We start from the raw sequence: 21,023 nt of genomic DNA, 5'->3' as shown, positions 1-21,023 counted from the left end.
TTTACGGTGACCTTCATTGGCATCAAACAAGTGCAAGCTTACTAAACTTCCCTTTCTGTGCCTTTGAGCACATGCCCTGGCAACGCAACTAGTCGGTATGGTTTTCATTTCTTTTTCAGCATAAGCGAACCATCCCTGCAATCACTGTAGGCAAAAGCAACTGAAATTGTTTTGCCTAACGCGTGAACGTCACTAACAACTACAGCGCCACCGAATCTTCGTGATGTAGCTAGAGTGAAAGAGGTCTTTATTAAGCTCCATTCTCTTCTAGATTGAGGAAAAATGTATAAGACTCAGCGTGAGATACCACTGCCACTCGTGTGCTGCCATCATTTTTTCAAGGGCGGCCCCTGTACTGTGTACATGCAACCCACAACATGCCACCGCCTTGTTGCACTTCTCAGTCACTATATAAAATTTGGCGTCTCTCATAGCCTGAGTTGCTTTGGGACGTTAAACCCCACAAACCAACCAACTATATAAAATTTCATCGAATTTAAGATTTCGTAGGCGATACCATTAATGACCCACAGAGTGGCAAAATCATGCTCCACTAAATTTGATAGTAAAACACTACAGTAGCCCATTTGAAGCAGTTCTGAAGCAAAATTGTGCTTTGAAGCAGGATGGAGCAGGGACAGCAGTTTGGAGCAGAATGAAGCAAATGAAGTAGTACTTCCACCCCTGCATATCCGAGCATTATGAGTGCAACCTTATGAAATAAAGTGCACTGTTATGCACAGCCCTTTGCTCCGCCAAATTGATCATCATAGTAAACTGATTAGTGCAAAAGTGGTTTTGATATACTGTGGAAACTACTACATGCCTTATTTCATCAAACAAGCATCACATCAGCTAATGGCCTATGCAACCCAAAACTAGAATGACCCAGGCACAAGTGACAGCATACAGCGGGCAGAAACTTCGAAGCCACGGCAATTGTCAACTGCAATGCTCAACTACCAGAAAAGCATACATCTCAGTCATCAACCAGCCACTGAGGCCAATCTTGGGATCCGATACACAGAAAGCACCAAATCTCATCGAAAGAGTACAGCTGTAGCTAACTATGGCTGCACGCAGAGCAAATGTGTTTCAGGGCAAATGTGTCTAATGTGTTTCAGGGCACTGGGAAATAGCACGCAGTGTACTCCATACAACTGAGAGAAAGAGCAGCACCTATAGTGAAGCAATGTTCTGTTGCGGAGCTCCAGGGTGGGGATCGCTGTCACCTCACCACTTCTAATAAAAGATCTTGCACAGGACACTACGCCGAAAACAATGAGCAGAATGTCCGGCAATCAGTCATAGCTTGTTCAAGCACACTCATGAGGGTCGGAGCGAGCGTTGTGCAGTTGTTGCTGTCTTCCTTGAGCATCAGGCGCTGAAGATTCAGGAGACGAATGGGTGTCCTACAAAACAACCATCTTTCTTTTGTAGCCCCCAGCAGTAGTCAGGTGAAGAGGACCATATAGGCTACCAAGTCATGGTGACAAAAGCAATGAGGAAGGCGAGGATCTGCCCCTTCGGGGTGGTGCAGTGGTTACGGCGCTCGACTAGTGTTCCCAAGGATGCGAGATTGAATCCCAGCCTTGGGGACTTCTTTTCGGTGGAGGTAAAAAGCAAAGCGCCTGTGTGCTGTGCAATGTCAGTGCACATTAAAGAACCTCAGGTGATCGAAATTTCCGGAGGCCTCCGCTGTGGCAGCCGGAGTCGCTTTAGCACGTTAAACCCCACAAACAAAACCAAACCGAAGGTGAGAATCTGTAAGTATTGCTTCTCAACTATTGCGCCACACCAACATAAGAGCAAAATCATTGCCTGAACCTCGTGGATGCCATTGGCATTAAGTATGAGCCAGCGCTGACTTGGAAAATCGTGACTGGCGAGCAGCCACTAGCTCAGTCTTGGACTTCCTGCTTCCTGTCAATTGCACCATTGGCGGACTTTTTGTGGCACTGCTTCTCCTGCGCTCGCGAAGTGACTGCTTGAATGATCCAGACTCAGCACAATGGAGCAGCATCTGGTGCATGAGCTTGTTGACATAGGCTGTAAAGAAGTTTACATTAATACCTGCACAATGCATTTCACTCCACATACCATAGGTTGCCTTTGTCTTGACAGGGCAAGCGATTTCTTCACCCTTCTTTGCTCGCAGCATTTTCCGTTTCCATCTGGCATCCCCACTTTTTGTCACTGCTTGCGGCCTGTTGGAATTTTCATTGTGGTGCAAAGCTGCGAGCTGTGTTCTGAAAAATCAAAGATAGAGATTAGCAAATGATTTCTCTGTAAAAAAGAGAAGCTATGCTTGGCATTTGCGAATGGCAAATTTTAGAGCTTTGAATATACCTTGCACGCATCATCAGGGGGGTGAATGCAACAGACTTGGGAGCAAACCTGATCAGCAGGCTGTGATACGACTCAAGGCTGTAGGTTTGGCCAGAACAAGACAGCTGCTCAATATCTCTGAGCAGCATTTTGTCCGTAGTGATGGAGACAAGGCGTGCATAAGCTGGGGTACCTGGAAATGGGATTTCTCACTACACTGCATAATTATGCGGCAACACGTGTAGCATTACCTGGCAGCAGCCACTTCCCATCCGGTATGTCATCATGAAGGCATCTCGGGTACAAATCTCCATGACCATTATGTATGTTGATGACATGGTTGAGCATGCCTAAAAGTTGTTCAATAATTTTAGACACAACACATTGGGTGATGCAAAATAGTGACATTTTCATTCCACTGTGACCTGGAAATGAACTTGTCCACCACACTGCACAAAAAAATCACACAATCAGCAGCCCAGTAATCGCCATGTCCGTTATGAGCCAAAAGCCCTTTTTTGCATCTTATCCTTTCAAATAACTATCAGGTGGTGCAAGCTTACCTTTGCAGACTTTCTAACCTGACCTGCCCAATAAGCACATTACAGATCCCTGCAACATTTCTTCTTAATTTTGGCTTCAGGGATACAGATAGAATACTATTTGTGATGCATACCTGCTTGCCAAACAGACTCCATTTAATTCTTATTCTCCTAATTATTCCAGCTTTATGATAATGATTATTGTCAATACCTGCCCAAGGCAGACATATTCCTTCACAAACTCAACACTGAAATGCCTGCATGCTTGGCAAGGGTTGAAGAGAAATGTGTAGAGCCTATGCACTTTTCCAATTAGTGGTCACTGGGCATCAACATATCGCTCACCGGACTGCTTTGTGCACTCGATACTAATAGCATGGTGGAACCCACAGTGGAGTATTTAGACATTTTCCTCGCCCAGTAGAAAGGATGCCATTAACATTAATGCTCCACTTATTTCGCTATCACCTGATTACTGGCATTCACATGGTCCATTACCAAGTTCACAAACCCCAGACTGCCAAATGGTTATTTGGGCGAATAGCTATAGATCGCCAAAAAGGATGCATTGCTGGTAATACTCAATACATTGCCTAAATAGGTGACAGTGATCTGCTGCGGATAAGAACATTGTTTTACTCTTTAGCAGCAACATAGGAAGCTCCAGAAGTTTTTATATCAAGAATCATTACATGTTTCATCAAATATGCTCAGTTTTCCATATGGCCACAAGCAGCTGTCCATCACCAGCACTAACAGCCGCACACCAGTACAGATGGTTCACTACTGGCTGGATCCAGTCCTGAAGCGCAGCGCCGGAAGATTTTTTGCTCTCTGCTGTGAGCCGTTTCTTGATCACTGCCAATGAAATGGTTAGAAATGAGAAACACTAAACACTGCAAAATATGAGGCCGTAAAATCCGTTTCTATTCAAAGTCTGCAGTACTGCACTGAGAAACAAATATCAAGTGATGAAACAGGTACGTTTATTCTTTGAGGATTTCAGTGGGCATTAAACTACTCCACCATTAAATACTGCATATCTATACACAACCGAAACTGCTGGCAATAGAGACAATCCCAAGAAATGAAATTTTAGTAGCGGTAGCGAAAATTCCTTTAGCAGAGAACGAAAGCAAAAGACCAGCTTTGTTACTTACTCTTGGCAACATGCCACGTGTCAAATCTGTGGTTGATGCCAGGCTCTTTCGTTCGCATGTGCTTTTTAATAGCAGGGTGCCGATCAGTGGTTAAGGTGGCGACTGCAACACCGTGGCACTTGAGCGCTTCAAGACCTTGCACCAGGCCATACTTTTCCATGGAGTTGCTTGTCTTAACTTGATCATTCTGCATAGTATTCGCACCAAATCACTGTTAGCACAAGATTACAAGTGAAAGCTACCAGTTGAAAAGGTTTTTGAGCACCTACCTCACCAAGCTGCACCTGTATGAAGTGAATGACCTTGTTCGACTGAACATCCATGAAACTATATGTCATAAATTTGGCACAGAACCCAGGGGAGTCGCAGCGACCATCTCCTGCCAACTCTGCTTTCCCTTTCCCATTCAAGTCTTCTATTATGTCATTCTGTTCAGCCTCCCACACCTGTAACAAAATTCAGTAAATGGTGAATACCCACGGCTGAATTTTCCCTATGCTTAATGCCCTTCTGCAGACACATATGCAAAAAAAAGTATAGAAAGTGAACACAAAGTAATTCACCTGTCAAGCAGCGAGCTCAATAACTGGCCACGCTTCAATTAGGACTACAGCACTGTGCTTTGCATTACTATTCTGCACTAAATCCTGGACTTCCACGTTTACATAGCTTGTAAGGCTAAACATATTTTGTGCTCGCTGGATGTTAATTCGCAAATGGGATTCTGTTAAGAGTGAAAGTTCTAATTTGTGAGCCAAAACTATACCCAATCCCTATTGGCAAGCTTCAAAATGCAAGCATTGACTATAAGCTCTGCACATAATGCAGCATTAAGTCCAGTAACCAATTAACTGTCAACAAAAAACACAATAACTCTCAATAAAATGTCTCATACCATACATAAAAAAGCACAATTTCACTTGCTTTAAAACTTCAATTCAGCAATAACTTGAAGGCCAAAACAAAGTATGCACATTTTTCTGGATACATACTTGTTGGATGGCAGGCTGGAAGAGTACACGCTGGTAGATGTAGTACATCTCAGCTGACGGGACCTGAATGTTTATCTGCTTTAGCAGTCTCAGCGTCTTTTCCGGGCTTGAGCCAGAGAAGCATATGGCAGCACACAAAAGTAAACTTCCAACTGGCTTCCTCTTGAGCCTTGGCTGGCTATACCACGTTTGTTCATGCATGTAGGGGCAGGTGGTGCTGATTAAAAGCAAAGACCCCGAGACTTTAGTGCTGACCTTGCATGGAGCTTGGCACACACCGCACACTTTAAATAGTGTCAGGAGGCAACTCTCAAAAACAATAAACTTCCTCTCCACTACCGCAGATTCAGGAGGTGATGGCTCAGCTCTGTAAATACAAAACGTTAAAGGTAATTAGCAGCATAGCAGCCTGGAGTACCAGCACAACAAAACACGTATGATATCACAAAATTTAATTGACCAGAAGGTGAAGTCTTACATGAATGAGTCCCCAAATGAAGGCTCGTACGTTCTGTCGCCTTTCACTGGAGATGGCTCTGGAGTTTCTGAACCAGGTTCACTTCTGTAAATACAAAAGTTGCAATACTTTGCTTAATGATTGCAGACTGGGGGATGCCGCAGGTTCACGAAGCTAGCTCCGTACAATAATCCTTGGCAAGGTACCATTACACGTGCATGCAAACATGAAGTCTTACATGAATGACTCTCCGAATGAGCGCTCGTGTGTGGTCCCACAGTCTCCTGGCAGACATAGTGCAGCTGGCTCAGGAGCAGGATCAAATCTGTATAAGTAAAATTCAGTAAATACTTAGCACAATAATTGCTTATTTAAAGGTGTGGCAATATGTTTAAGGCAAACAGTCTGGCAATGATAGGTAAACAAACAGTCTGGTAATGCTAGGTAAGAGATATAGTTACATCAGTAAAGTACGAACATGAAGTCTTACATGAATGACTCTCCGTGTGAGGGTCCAGGCACTTCATGAACAGTAGGATTTGGTGTAGAGCACCTATGGGTGCCGTGCCTGCTTTTGACATCGACCTCATCCTCTACGCCAGACAGAGTGCAAGAAAGGGGCTGCAGTGATGGTGACTTCGTCTGTGTCGACCTGGAGACCACCCTCTTTTAATGCAAGGCCAGTTTGTACACCTGAAAATAGGTGAATAGTGGCACAAGCTTGTTTTTAAAGCAGTGGAGAGTAGGCTGCATTCCTTTCCAAGTACGCAGATAAAAAAAATGATCAAATCAAAATATGATCACTGAAAGAGTTAGCCAGCATATTGCCTTAAAATTTAAAAAAAGTGATCAGTCTACAACTTCGGTAAAAATGCCTGCAAGGGAATAGTTGAAAATTGATTCAGAATGAGGTACATTAATACTGCTACAGTCTTCCGAGAGCTCAGTGAATTTAATTCCTAGCCCTGGCAAATTTTAAGTATCGCTTTAACGACTGACCACACAAGAACACTGTGCATTCGAAAGATCTGTCAATCACTATGACTAACCACCACTAACTATCATTATCGTTCATTTTCTACCACTAACCAAAGTTCTTCACTCACTGACAAGCTTTAAAAATAAACAGCCCACGGTCTCCATGGCGACTGCCTTAGCATGAAGCTGAACAAGGAGAGCCAAGATACGTTTCTCACGTGCCCATCGTGGGTGTAAGGATGCTTGACAGCAATAAGTGTGATGGAAGTGTGTGACAGAATCATGGCCAACCGTATTTGCTGTTAAAGCCTTAAAAATATTTATGTGCAGTTCTGACTCAACATGAACCAGAATAACATGTACACAACATAAAAATGATGCGTACATATGCGTAGTTTTTTTTTTCCCAAAAGTACTGGCAGATGCAAATTATTTAATTTTTGTTTAGATTCTTCCACTACAATAGCAAAAGCCTGTGATAGTGAATACCACATATAGGAATGAGCACCTACTTTTGGATGATAGTTTTCGTGCAGGTGCGTCGTCAGTCTGAGTGCCTTTGTGGTCATTGACCCTGCAATATGAATGATCTCCTGCAGCAGTTCGGATTTCTGTATGCTGAAAATAATGAACATCAGTGTAATGGAGGATGAACACCTAATCTTTTATTGAAGTTACTTGGCGAAAACGCACCTGGCTTGTGCCATGCGATGATGAAGACAGCATGCCAAAGCCTGGAACATGTTCTGCTGAGATTTCCACGTTCGCACCAACTTCAAGATCAAATATCTGATAGCCATCCTCCTGTTAGAAAAAAAATGCCTCAAGTTAAAAATTTATTTTGCTCCAAGAATAATTATAGGATGCCTCACATCAAAACCTGCAGATGACGTATCACCTCCTTCATCTTCATTCAGTTCTGCTGCCACAAGAGACTCCAGCAAGATAACACCATAAGTGTCAACCACACCACATAGAGAACCACAAACATAAGTAGAATAACACTTTACATAAAATATACACTCACACTGTTTCACTATGCTGGTAAGACTTTTTAATTTCTCACTGCTCTAAAATTACCGCAGAAGAATGTGTTCATGCGTGACCTGGATTTGTAGACAAGCCATTGAGTTTTCATCAGATTAGCAGAGATATACAAACATCTCTCTGAAGCTGCTGACTGGAGCACAGAAGACTAACATTCACCATACTGTGCTCGCCGATCACGATGAGTTAGAACAACTTGACTACACCAAATGTTACCATCAATTACTTGGGGAATCCCCTCGAGACTTCAGTGATAACATTTGCTCTCGATACGGCTATAAAGCACGCTGAATTGTGATTCTGATTCATAGTGTACTGCTAGGAAGGTAGACTGCACCTCAGAAAGAAAAAAAAAGTGATTAATGTCAAAGACAGGCACGAAGGCAGCGGAAGAGAAGGGTGACGATTTTTCGCCTTACCTAATAATAAATCCTCAATGCGAAAACCATGCTGAACTTTATAATATAGATGTAAGTTCACCCAAATCGCATGGTCTGAACGGTACTGTTCTGAACCTTTCATCAATGCTTTTTTTATTTCTTTTTTTTATTTCTTGTCTTAGGCACGGGATGTTTAAAAATAAAGGTCATTCTCGCTCTCTGCGTCCGATACTCAGCGTCAAGCGCACAGCGAGCTCCGTCGGATGGTGGCATCCGTGCATCACGCTCTATACCAACAGCTGCAAATGTAAAGCTTCGAACACTGGGCAAATCTATACTCAATCGAAAGTTTAGGAGAATATCCTATAAAAAGGAAAGCTATCTTTCCTCCACCTTGCGGATTCTCCTAAGCTTTTTCGGTCTAGCACATTTTCCCACTTCCGAGTTATTGACCAACTCGCTCTCGACCTACAATCGCGATCTGCTGATCGACTTGGTTAACTCAGTTGGCAGAGCGACTGCCTGGAAAGGCAGTGGTCCTGGGTTCGATCCCCGGACCAGGACAAATTTTTCTTTAACTAAAACTTTCCTTTGTAGCAGTACGGCTGCGCTTAGATGGATGCCAACGACCTGTACTCACTTGATTCACATCTTCAGTACGTTGCTCAGCAGGTGCGCCTACAGTTGGCACAGCGTCACAACGAAGCCGTCGGCGCTTGATACCAGCGTTCTTTGAGGAACTGGGCTTGAAGGCGCTTTGCCCAAAATGTTGGGAGCAAACCCTACGCGCAGTGTCGCTCGGCGCGCCAAGAGCTTCCAGCCATAGTCTCCGCTGCTCGCCGCGGGTCGGAAAGCGATGAAACGTTAACTCTGGGCAATTTTCGGTACTATAGCAGCCTACGGCTGCGCAGCGTCTTTTTGCCATGGCTCGCAGTCGATATAAAGAGAGCGCGATCCGTGCGAGGCGGGAGAAAATTGTCCGAAGAAAGAACGGAAGTACCGTTAGTAACGGGGTAACAGAGGTGGTGGAGGAGACATCCGCCTTGGAGGAGAAAAGAGGGAGGGAGAGAAATGTAGATAGAGTAACTACCTAAGAGCAGCTTTGAAACTAGTAGAGAAATACGCCCTTTCTATGCCTTGCTATACCTTGAAGTAATCTGTTGTTCAGCGCATCACCGCCCCTATTTGACAATACCACATTTACTTGAGTTTAGAGTCCCTATCTTTACAAGCACTTCAAGAACACACGCGGAACTAAAACAACTTTTATTTGTTTTCTACATAGTAACTTATAGAAGATTCGATTATAAAATATAGAGTTCGTGCTGAACCAATCAGAGAGGCAGCACCCCACCGAGAGGGTATGTCACATCCGTTTACGAACTTTTGCCGTCGGGTGGCACTCACGGCTGTGCCAGAACGCTGATTATTGAAATGGATTAAAATATTAGGCGCTACGGTTTCGCTGTTATGATATGGCTTTAGGGCATCGAGAAAGCGTAAAGAACCTAGACGCCAGCATGGAATGCACGGTCTGGAAAACGTCACAGTGCCCCTTTAATACTGTCTTGGCAGAAGAAACACAAAATATATTTACATGACAATAAACTTCAGTTCAGTTCAGCTCTTGTCTGACTCTTCGTGACCCTATGGACCATATCACGCCACGCTTTCCGGTCTCTCACTACATTCCTAACATCACATAACTTCATCTGCAGGGCCTCGAGCATGCCATCTAACCATCGCGTTCGCTGCCTGCACCTTCTCCGGTGACCCTCAACCTTTTCCAACATCGAACCTTTCTCCAGCGACTCCTCTCTTCTCACCAAATGACCAAAGTAGCTGAGCTTTAGAATTTGACCCTCCAATGAGCAGTCAGGATTTATAGTCGACAATATCGACTTAATTGATCTTCTGGCAGTCCAAGGAACTCTCAAGAGTCTCCGCCACCACCACAATTTAAACGCGTCAATTCATCGGTGGTCAGCCTTCTTCACAGCCCAAATCTCTCATCCATACATCACAGCAGGAAATACCATAGCACGAGTTATACGGATCTTGGTTGGCAGAATAATGTCTCTGCTCTTTACTAGGCGGTCAAGGCTAGCCATGGCTCTCTTTCCCAGAAGCAGGCGTCTCCTAATTTCATGGTTGCAGTCTCCTTCTGCGATAATCGTGGAGCTCAAGAAGAGAAAATCTGTCAAAGCTACCACTTTTACTCGATCCTCCAGGACTTGATAGGGCAAGATCCTATGACCTTAGACTTTTTCATGTTCAGTTTAAGCCCAAACGTCTCACTCTCTTCTTGTACGCGCATGAGTCTCTTGAGTTTCACTTCACTTTCAGCCATTAAAGTGGTATCATCCGCATAAATCAGGTTGTTTATACGTTTTCCAGCAATCTTCGCTCTAGCTGAAGACTCGTTCAGACCGGCCTTCCACATGATGCACTCAGCATATAGGTTAAATAGGCAGAGCGACAGTATACAGCCTTGTCTCACTCTTTCTCAATTGGAAACCAATCAGTAAGACCATGCCCAGTTCTGACTGTGGCCTCTTGCCCTTCATACAGGTTCCTGAGGAGACAGATGATGTGAATTGGAACTCCGATCTCTTGGAGAGCTTGCCACAATCTGCTGTGATCTACGCAGTCAAATGCTTTCGCATAATCAATAAAGCAGAAGTAAATGGGTTTCTGGAACTCTCTTACTTTCCCTTGATCCAATGAAGGTTGGCAATGTGGTCTCCAGTTCCTCTGCCCTTGCGAAACCCAGCTTGCACGTCCGGAAGCTCCTGATCCACATACTGCTGCAGCCTACCTTGGAGGAGTTTCAACATCACCTTGCTAGCATGCGAAATAGGCGCGATCGTGCGGTAGTTGGAACAATCTTTGGCACTGCCTTTTTTTGAAATGGGGATGTAAACTGACCTTCTCTAGTCCTGTGGCCACTGCAGGGTTGTCCAAATTTGCTGACATAATGTATACATAACGTTAACAGTGTCCTCATGGTTGAGGTTTTGAGCAACTCAGCTGGAATGCCATCAATTCAGCTAGCTTTTTTCTTAGCAAGGCTGACTAAGGCCCATTCAATTTCACTCCTCAGGATGCCCGGCTCGGGATCAGTAACCACAACCGTCTTATGTTGGGTTTGCACATCCGGGTCCTTCTAGTGCAGTTCTTCTGTGTATTCCTGTCACCTCTTCTTTAACTCTGAGGCTTCAGCGAGGTTCCTGCCTCATTTGTCCTTTATCATGCCCAGCTTAGCACAGAACCTTCCTTTGATATCTTTGATTGTCTTATACAGAGCTCTTCTGTTCCTCAATCGGCTGTGGTCATCAACTGCTGGGCACTGTATGTTCAAGAAGGCATTCTGATCTCTCGTTGCTATTTTCTAAAAATCGGCTTTGAGAACCTTGTATCTTTCTCTTTCCCCCATAACTTTTTCCATCCTCCTTTTCTCAGCTATTTTCAAAGCCTCTTCAGATAACCAGTTTGCTCTTGCATTTCTTTTGCTTTGGAACTACCTTAGTAGCAATTTCTTGTATTATATCATGAACATCAGTCCACATCTCTTAAGGCTCTCTGTCTTCTAGATCTCATTCTTGAAATCGAATCCTCACTTCCACAGCATATTCTGGTGGAATTTGATCCAGATCATACCTGAAAGGCCTTCTAGTTTTCTGCGTTTTCCTCAATCGGAGCGTAATTTTGGCAACAAGAAGCTGATGATCGGTGCCACAATCGGCCCAAGGCCTTGTTTTTACTGTTCCTGTACAGACCGTCCGGTGAAGTCCATGTGTACACGCGCCTCTTGCGCTGTCATCACCAATATGGACAAGATAGTCAAAGTAGCCAAGGAGTTCTATACAGATCTCTACAGCAGCCAAAGAAGTCAGTACCGTAATGAGATTGGCGGTAGGTAAAAACAGTGAGACGTTCCACCAGTGACGAAGGACGAGCTCAAGAAAGCACTACAAACTATGAAAAGGGGGAAATCAGCTGGAGAGGATCAGATAACTACAGATTTGCTGAAGGACGGGGGAGATATCATGCTCGAAAAACTTGCCACCCTGTATACGCAGTGCCTGGTGTCATCGAGGGTACCGGAACCATGGAAGAATGCAAACATTATCCTCATTCACAGGAAAGGGGACTCTAAGGACCTTAAAAATTACAGACCAATCAGCTTACTGTCTGTTACGTATAAGATATTTACTAAGGTAATCGCTAATCGAATCAGGACAACCTTAGACTGCAATCAAGCAAAGGATCAAGCATGGTTTCGGAAACGGTACTCTACTATCGATCATATCCATACCATCAATCAGGTGATAGAAATATGCTCGGAATATAACCAGCCCTTATACATACCATTCATTGATTACGAAAAAGCATTTCACTCAGTTGAAACCTCGGCGGCGATACAGGCATTGTGAAATCAGGGGGTAAACGAGCCGTACGTGAATGTGCTGGAAGATATATATAGTGTCTGCACAGCAACCATAGTTCTGCATAAAGAAAGTAACGAAATTCCCATAAAGAAAGGTGTTAGGCAAGGAGACACAATCTCCCCAGTACTATTCACAACTTGCTTAGAGGAAGTATTCAGACTTGGAATGAGAGTAGTTAGGGATAAGGGTTGATGGAGAATACCTCAGTAATCTGCGATTTGTTGATGACATTGCCTTGCTAAGCAACTCGGGGGATGAACTGCAAATAATTATTGATGACCTGGGCAGGAAATGAAGAAAGGCAGGCTTGAAAATCAATATGCAGATGACTAAGGTAATGTTCAACAGCCTCGGGAAAGAACAGCAGTTTACATTAGGTAGCGAAGTACTGGAAGTAGTATGCGATTATGTCTACTTAGGACAGGTAGTAACCGCAGATCTGGACCATGAAAAGGAAATAACAAGAAGAATAAGATTGGGATGGAGCGCATTTGGCAAGCACTCGCAGATTATGACTAGCAGCTCACCGGTATCGCTCACGATGAAAGTATACAACAGTTGCATCTTGCCTGTACTCACCTATGGGGCTGAAACGTGGAGACTAACCAAGAGAGTTCTACTTAAGTTGAGGACATCCCAGAGGGCTATGGAAAGAAAAATGGTAGGGGTAACATTAAGAGATAGAAAGCGTGCAGAGTGGGTCAGAGAAATAACTCAAGTTACCGACATTCTAGTTGAAATTAAGAAGAAATGGGCACGGGCAGGACACTTAGTGCGAAGAGAGGATAAGCGATGGTCGCTGAGGGTAACAAACTTGATTCCAAGGGAAGGAAAGCGTAGCAGGGGGCGGCAGAAAGTTAGGTGGGCGGATGAGATTAAGAAGTTCGCAGGAGTCAAGTAGATGCAGCTAGCACAGAACCGGGTAAAGTGGAGAAATATGGGAGAGGCCCTCACCCTGCAGTGGGTACAATCAGGCTGATGTGATGATGATGATGATGGATTCGCTATGGTCAGGTTGTTTTCTTGACAAAACTTTACTAGCCTCTGCCCAGCTTCATTTCGCTCACCAAGCCCGAACCTGCCTGTAATTCCGGATAGTTCTTCACTCCCACCTTGGCATTCCAGTCTCCTATGAGAAAAAGAACGTCTGATGACAGAATGTGGTCTAAACGGCATTGCAGCTCAGCATAAAACCTCTCAAGCCAGCTTCTTCTGGAGTAGTGGCTGGTGCATAGACTGGGATAACTGTTATGCTGAAAGTGAGACCTTGGATCCGAAATGAAATCATTCGGTCGTTTTTGGGGTTCTACTCTGGCACTGCTTTGCTCATACTTCTGTTTTCTATGAGAGCGACCCCATTTGTTCTCCTGGATTCGTGCCCACAATAAAAGACATAATGGTCGCCGGAACTAAATTCTCCCATTCCGGTCAACTTGTGACAAAATTTGATTCACTGGAGAAGGTAATCGCAACCCACTCCAGTATTTCCCGCCAAAAAACCCTATGACAATAAAAGCAATGAACAAAAAAAATTGTATTTTTATGTCTTTGTGAATTTGTGTACCAACGAAACCAATGCCGTAGGAGACTACAGTTCTCTAATGTTCAACCGATTTTTATTTGTTTGTTGCAGTACTTTAGTCTTCCCATTCCCTTATGTTTTGGGTTTTGTACGTCTGCCTCTATCTCCGTACGTTATTTGACATCTTTTATGACTGTTATTTTGCTGCCTTTCGCCTGTTTTATATGCACGTGATATACAAGAAGACACCACGGTTAAAAGTAATGCAAGCGATTTCACTTTTGACATAAAATCAGGCTTTAACTGCACATCTTCAAACGTTATCAACCTTCTAGAATTCTCCTTCTGTCGTAAACGATACATCGGAGAGACAGGGCAACCAATGAACATACGGTTTAATGGACACGGGGCAGACGCAGGCGAAAACCTCCCGAAAGCAGTTTCCCAGCATTTCAATCGGAAAGACCCTAGGTTCGAAGAAATTAAATTATATACTCTCCAGTCAGGCTTTAAATCTGCAAGGGGCAGAAAATATAGAGAGGCATATCTAATTCATAAATTTAGAACATTGGAACCGGCAGGAATAAATATATCTAAGGGAACGTTAGAATCCCTTAGGTATATTCCCTCTCCATCATAACTATTCGGGAAAACAATCACACATAGCGTTAATTGTACAGTTTATTCACAACGCATGTACACTCTATTCCCTTCCGCAATAGCATAACCTGAATTGTACGTTCCTCTAAACACATTTTCTCCTTATCACTTGTTGCTTGAAGGTGTCCTCAAACATTTTTATTCTTTTATTGTTATTATTAATATTATTTTTTTCATGTCAGTGTCGGTTACCTGCGCTGTTATTGTCCTGTGACTTTGTAGCTCTCCCCCCCCCCTTTTTGCAGAAAGTTTTAGGAATTGTCCCCCTTAGATATATGCCTTATCAGGGCCCATTGCATAGCCTCCCTTTGTAAGATGTATCTTCACCAAACCGGCTTAAGTGGTGACTAACCATCTACCCAGTTTTGCAGTTTTTCCTGGTACTGCCGCTTTTACTTCTTTTGCAGGCCACAGAATCCCTGGTTCCAGGCTGATAAATACATACTGATGATTTTTTTTTCACTTCATGACCTGCTTTGTTCTCGCCCATCCTCTCCTCCCCACTCTTTCACACCTACTTTCTTCGCACCCACTTTCCCCTCCCCAGCCTTTCTTCTTCGGAAGCAAAAGCGTATTTAAACCCCTGCCAGTGATGATCGCTTTCCCCAGACTAAGACAAGTCCACTTGTCGAAACGTTGGCTTATCTGCGAACTTAGGCGCACCTCATTTACCTTTATTCAGTTCTTCTTCATATATACATGTGTTCAGGGCGTCCTGCTCAGAATTCAACCAGAGATCACCCAATCAGACACAACGCACGGAAATGACAGCCATTTTTGAATTTCGCCTGAAAGGGGCCTTTGACGGGGTTTAAAAATGCACTGTACTTGAGAATCTACACGTCAGAAACTTTTGCACGATAGCGCTTTCATATATTAGCAGTTCTTGAAGGAAATGAAGGCCTCGATACGCTTTGAAAAGCAGAAATACACGCCATAGCAAATGGGTACTAACGCCATTTAAGGAGCTGCTACTTCTGCATTCCCTTTATTCTCACAGGCATGAATCTACCTAAACAACTGGACAGTATACCTTGCATCCACCATTCCCTATATCCCGTTAATGTTATAGCATGTACAACGAGGTATGAACTGGAGCAAATAGAGCACGCGGTTCACCAGGCTACTTTCACCACAGCGGAGTACGCCTTTGTGCAGGGCCTCTAGTGAGTCCAAGCAAAGAGCAAAGCATGTACACCTAACCTTCGAGCGACACGCTTAAGCTTATGGGGCACTTGATTCCCGTACGGAATACAAGCAATGTTTTTCCCGTTCGTCGGCCTTAGTTTGTGTGTTCCACAGTTCCAGCACAAAGCCACAGAGTTAGGCGCAACGCGCTTTCTTTGTCAGAGAGAGAGCGCTCTAGCAGACGACAGACCAGGAAGAGGACACACACACAGGCGCTCACTAACAACTTTATTTTGGAAAACCGCCGATCCGCGCCTTATATGGATACACAAAGTCTTAAAGTGCGCATGAGCATGGTTATCAGAGCTCAAGCATCCAAGGAAGGGCATCTGATATTGAGCAGAAATTAACGCGTTGAGATGGAAAACGTGGGGTGGGGCAGATGCAAGGAGCAGAACTGGGGCGCACATGAAGCCCAGATAAAATGATAAATGAGGGAGCCAACAAATAAAATAGCTAAAAGCGAAAATGAAAGCATGATATCAATAACAAAAACAACAACAGCGCGGGCATAAGGTCAGTCTAAAAGGCAAGGCTGTGAAAGTCAGCGAAGGTAAAGGCGCAAAAATAGGAAAAAAGATGAAAAACATGAACAACACCTAAAAATTCGCTAAATGAAAACAATCAGACAAAACCAAAAAGGCAAGTAAAGGGAAACTGAAAAGAACAAACCCATATGCACATTGAAAAAACAGGACGGGTTAAAGAAACAACCACAGATGCATGAAACCTTATGGCAATAAAACGATGGGGATAAGACAGAATTGCCCGAATAACAATTACGACAGGCGAACGCGCAACTAACCAAAATAGGCGAAGACTAAAAAAATGCACAAAACAGATCTAGGTGGAAAGGAATGAAAATTCTTTCTCTAACAACGCAAGTGAAGGAGTGCTAACGCAGTCATGTTTTTGCTCGTTGATAGCGGCGGCTTCAATGATTTCGCGGGTAAGTTCATTGTTGCTTTTCGCCAAAATTTTTGTTTCCTTGAACGTCGGGGAGAGGCGCCGGCAGGGACTGCAGTCTCGCCAGTGGACAGCCAAATTGCCAGACTTTTTTCCTTCCGCATTATTTTGATGCTCTAATAGCCTTTTATTTAGGCAACGGCCCGTCTGACCGATATACTTCCTACCGCAGGGTAACGGGATCGAATACACGACGCCTGATGAGCAAGTGTGAAAAGAATCTCGATGTCTGGTTGTGTATTCTGGGACTTTTTTACCCGACTCATTGACATGCCTGCAAAGGCTAGAAAGACGGTGAGGGGCGGAGAAAAATACGTCAACCCCTGCCCTTTTTCCGATTCGTTTCAGGTTGTAGGAACACTGGTGAATGTAGGGTATTACAGCCGCTTTTTTGCTGCGAGTCCTGTGACCCCTTCCGGTTTGGTTCTTACTTTGCTTAACTCGTAGCATTTTTTCCGCTACATAGGACAGAAGTAAGGGCGGGTACCCTGAATTAAGTAGTCTGTGGGCTTGGTTCAAGAAGCTCTGCTCTAGGCTATGTTCGCAGGATTTGAGAAGCGCGTTGAGGAGCGCCCTTTCTATGACAACGAATAACCAGCTCGCCCAGCAACATTACCTGTTCGCTTTCTTTATTCCTCGGGCATCAGTACCTCTAACGTTCTGGAAGCACTGTCCTTTTACCTATAGACCAACACCGTGTTTACAAACAAAGGGGGCGCTCGCAGCGTCGCAGCCAACTGGGGGTGAAAAATAGGGTTAGCGCCCATAGGAATACATGGAACCGAAATATTTCTAAGCAGTTTTCTCATTTCACGGGGCACCTGTGATGTTGTTATTCGATACAAAGCAACTATGAATACCCTAAAACAGTTGGTCAAAATATGAAATCTCATTACCGAGGCTAAGTGTTTTTAAAACTACGCGAAACATGTTGTGATGCGAGCTGGGAGGGCGACCCGTAGAAATACATGTAAACACAACTATCGGAACATTTTTCTCACTTTGCAGTACATCAGATGTGGTGGCCGGTCATTAAACGTTGACCAGCACTTTGAAGAAGTTTGGAATAAAGTATGGAGCGTCATTACGGAGGCAGTCTTCTTTTAAAACTCCCCGAATAACCTGTGTTATGAATCCAGACACCACCAAAAGGCAAGCTGGGTGTAGCGAATCGCGCAGTTTTGCTTACAGTCTGATATGCAGCCGCATATAGGGTAAATAAACTCGATAATACTGTCGCTCCAGGGATACGTGCTAGACAGAATTAAATTTAAAAAGCAGTTGTCAAACGCTATACGACAATATTGTAACGGGTATTGAGCCAAACGTCCAGGCAACGTCCTGAGCCTAGAAGACAGCCGAAGTCCGAGAGCGGTCCGAGTAGCGGTCTGAGCGTGGTTCCAGGCAACCAACTTCGTCTTCTACGCCAACTAGCCACTGATTGTCCCCGCTTCGTCGTCGACTATAGTTATTTTGTATCACTGCCCCCCTCCTCTGTAGCATCGACTCGATGCGACGCGGTGCTACTAGGAAGAAGTCAGCGAAAGGGTGCACTAAAGTGTCACAAGGACCCAGCGGCGTTGACGAAAAGTTCAGTCGTGCACGATTATGATAGGGCTTCAGCCGAACCACGTGCACGACTTCAGGACGCTGTGGCCTTCGGGATGGAGCTGAAGCTACGGGAACAATGGCGTAGGTGACTTCACTGATACGGCGAACAATCTCGTAAGGGCCAAAGTATCGGCGTAGTAACTTTTCAGATAGGCCGCGATGACGAACAGGTGTCCAAACCCAGACGAGGTCGCCCGGCTCGTAAGTGACAATTCTTCGGCTGAGGTTATACCGAGCAGCGTCATTCGCCTGTTGTCGGTGGATTCTGAGGCGTGCTAGTTGCCGCGCTTCCTCAGCCGCTGAACAAAGATGTCGGCGTCAAGTTCGGCGTCAGAGCCGCAAGAAGGACTAACTGGCATCATGGCATCCAACGGCGTGCTCACTTCGCGACCGAAGACAAGTTGGAACGGGGTCAGTCGCGTCGTCTCTTGAGTGGCGGTATAGTACGCGAAAGTTATATAGGGCAAAATCGCATCCCAGGTGCGATGTTCTGCGTCCACATACATAGAAATCATGTCGGTGAGGGTGCGATTGAGGCGCTCCACCAGCCCGTTGGTCTGATGGTGATACGCCGTCGCACATCGATGGCTAGTGTGAGTCAGAGTCATGACCAACCGGATTAGGCGAGCCGTAAAAGCTGTTCCACGGTCAGTGATTACCACGGCGGGGGCGCCATGACGTAGGACAATGTTATGAACGAAATATTGAGCAACTTCGGCTGCAGTACCTTTAACAAGGGACGCGGTCTCTGCGTACCGTGTTAGTCTGTCGCGACGACTACCCAACGGTTGCCAGACGAGGACTTCGGAAAAGGACCGAGAAGATCCATGCCCACTTGATGGAAAGGGGTCTTTGGCCGAGCAATAGGCTGAAGAAATCCAGCGGTTTTCAGTCCAGCGGGCGGAGACTTCCGACGTTGGCAGTCACGACATGAGCGTACGTAGGCCCGCACCGATGGGAGTAACCTGGGCCAATAATACTTTTGACGAATTCGTGCAAGTGTACGGCTCACCCCCGGGTGGCCGGTGGTGGGATCATCATGACAGGCACTCAATATATCTCGGCGCAACTCGGAGGGCACAACAAGGAGAAACGTCTCTTCACTGTTAGCGAAATTTTGCTTCTAGAGCACGTTACCACGCAGAGTGAACGTTTGAAGCCCACGATGAAAAACACGGGGAATACAGGCGTCGACGCCCTGCAGGTAGTCAACGAGTGACGCTAACTCTGGGTCCATTCTCTGCAGCTGCGCCATTTGGGTTGTACTAATAGCCCCCAGAAAGGGAAAATCATCGGCCGTTTCTTCTGGACATATGGCGATGGGCGAGTGCGACAGACAGTCAGCATCCTGATGCTTCCGTCCTGATTTGTATACGACTGTTGCGTCATACTCTTGTAATCTAAGACTCCATCTAGCCAATCGTCCTGAGGAGTCTCTGAGGCTCGCGAGCCAGCATAATGAATGGTGGTCGCTTATAACGCGGCAAGGTCGGCCGTAGAGTTATGGTCGGAACATGGTGAGGGCCCATATTACCGCCAGACATTCTTTCTCAGTTGTTGAATAGTTGGTTTCGGAGCGGGTAAGTGTTCGGCTCGCGTAAGCGATGACCCGTTCTGCACCGTCTTGCCACTGAATTAGTACTGCACCAACCCCAACGTTGCTGGCATCAGTGTGAACGTCAGTTGCGGCGTTTTCGTCAAAATGGCCTAGTATCGGAGGATTCTGTAGGCGGCTGCGAAGCTCAAGCAAAGCGGCCTCTTGTTCACTTCCCCACAGGAACGGCGTGTCATCTCGAGTCAGTGTGGTTAGCGTTTCTGCGATGTGCGAAAAGTCTCGTACAAAGCGTCTGTAATAGGAGCACAAACCTAAGAACCGTCGAACCGCTTTCTTGTCAGTAGGGTGCGGAAAACCAGAAACGGCAGCTGTCTTTTCAGGGTCCGGGCGAACACCTTTTGCGCTGACCACGTGACCAAGGAAGCGAAGTTCCTCAAAGCCGAAGGGACATTTCTCCGGTTTGATTGTCAGGTTGGCGTCTCGGAGAGCTTTTACCACAAGGCGTAACCTTTCTAGGTGTTGGTCGAAGGTGGTCGAAAATATGACGACATCGTCGAGGTAAACCAAACACGACTGCCACTTCAAACCGGACAGAACGGTGTCCATCATGCGTTGGAACGTAGCCGGTGCCGAACATAGGCCGAACGGTAGCACCTTAAACTCATACAAGCCATCGGGTGTCACGAAAGCTGTCTTCTCCCGGTCTCTCTCATCCACTTCTATTTGCCAGTACCTACGTTTTAGGTCTAGCGACGAGAAGTATCGGGCATCTCGCAGTCGATCGAGTGCGTCGTTTATGCAGGGAAGTGGGTAAACGTTCTTTTCAGTGACGAGATTAAGTTTTCTGTTATCGACAACAGAACCGCAGAGTATTGTCCTTCTTTCTGACGAGAACAACCGGCGAAGCCCACGGGCTTGTAGACGGCTGAATGACATCGTCGGAGAGCATTTCGGTGACCTGTCTCTGAATCGCTGCTTGTTCCGTTGGAGAAACGCGGTATGGGCGTTGGCATGCGGGGCGCGTGGTCTCCTCTGTTATTATACGGTGCTTGGCGATCGGAGTTCGGCCCACTTTGGAAGACGTTGCGAAGCAGTCTGCAAAATCTGCCAAGACAGCCGAAAGCAGATCCTTCTGAGGCGGCGATAACTCGGTGTTTATTTCGACTGGTGGCAGAACGTGACGAGG

General features: G+C 45.4%; 1 protein-coding gene across 1 annotated transcript; it reads right to left on the bottom strand.

The window, feature by feature from the left end:
• Window positions 1–1,782: 1,782 nt before the first annotated feature.
• LOC146193474 (uncharacterized) lies at window positions 1,783–19,320 on the bottom strand. Its single transcript, XM_084600560.1, has 12 exons — window positions 19,295–19,320; window positions 8,525–8,639; window positions 7,151–7,261; window positions 5,970–6,072; window positions 5,023–5,357; window positions 4,300–4,476; window positions 4,031–4,217; window positions 3,585–3,728; window positions 2,580–2,678; window positions 2,350–2,521; window positions 2,101–2,249; window positions 1,783–2,049 (listed from the first exon to the last, which is right to left on the bottom strand). The coding sequence occupies exons 1-12, from the start codon at window positions 19,318–19,320 to the stop codon at window positions 1,847–1,849; spliced, it is 1,821 nt and encodes a 606-aa protein (XP_084456686.1). The 3' UTR covers window positions 1,783–1,846.
• Between the last annotated feature and the right edge of the window lie 1,703 nt (window positions 19,321–21,023).

Source organism: Amblyomma maculatum, chromosome 4 (assembly GCF_055883805.1).
Source record: "Amblyomma maculatum isolate TAMU_Amacu chromosome 4, ASM5588380v1, whole genome shotgun sequence".
Classification (NCBI taxonomy): Eukaryota; Metazoa; Arthropoda; class Arachnida; order Ixodida; family Ixodidae; genus Amblyomma; species Amblyomma maculatum.
This window is presented reverse-complemented; position numbering and strand designations above follow the sequence as displayed.

Bases quoted from the DNA above. Each gene is read 5' to 3' on its own strand.
- LOC146193474 (XM_084600560.1), bottom strand. From the start codon at position 19,320: ATGATCCCACCACCGGCCACCCGGGG. The intron at 5,358-5,969 runs GTAAGACTTCAT...AATCTGCGGTAG, and splicing joins TCACACGGAGAGTCATTCAT to TGGAGAGGAAGTTTATTGTT. The intron at 2,250-2,349 runs GTATATTCAAAG...TTGATTTTTCAG, and splicing joins CCCCTGATGATGCGTGCAAG to AACACAGCTCGCAGCTTTGC.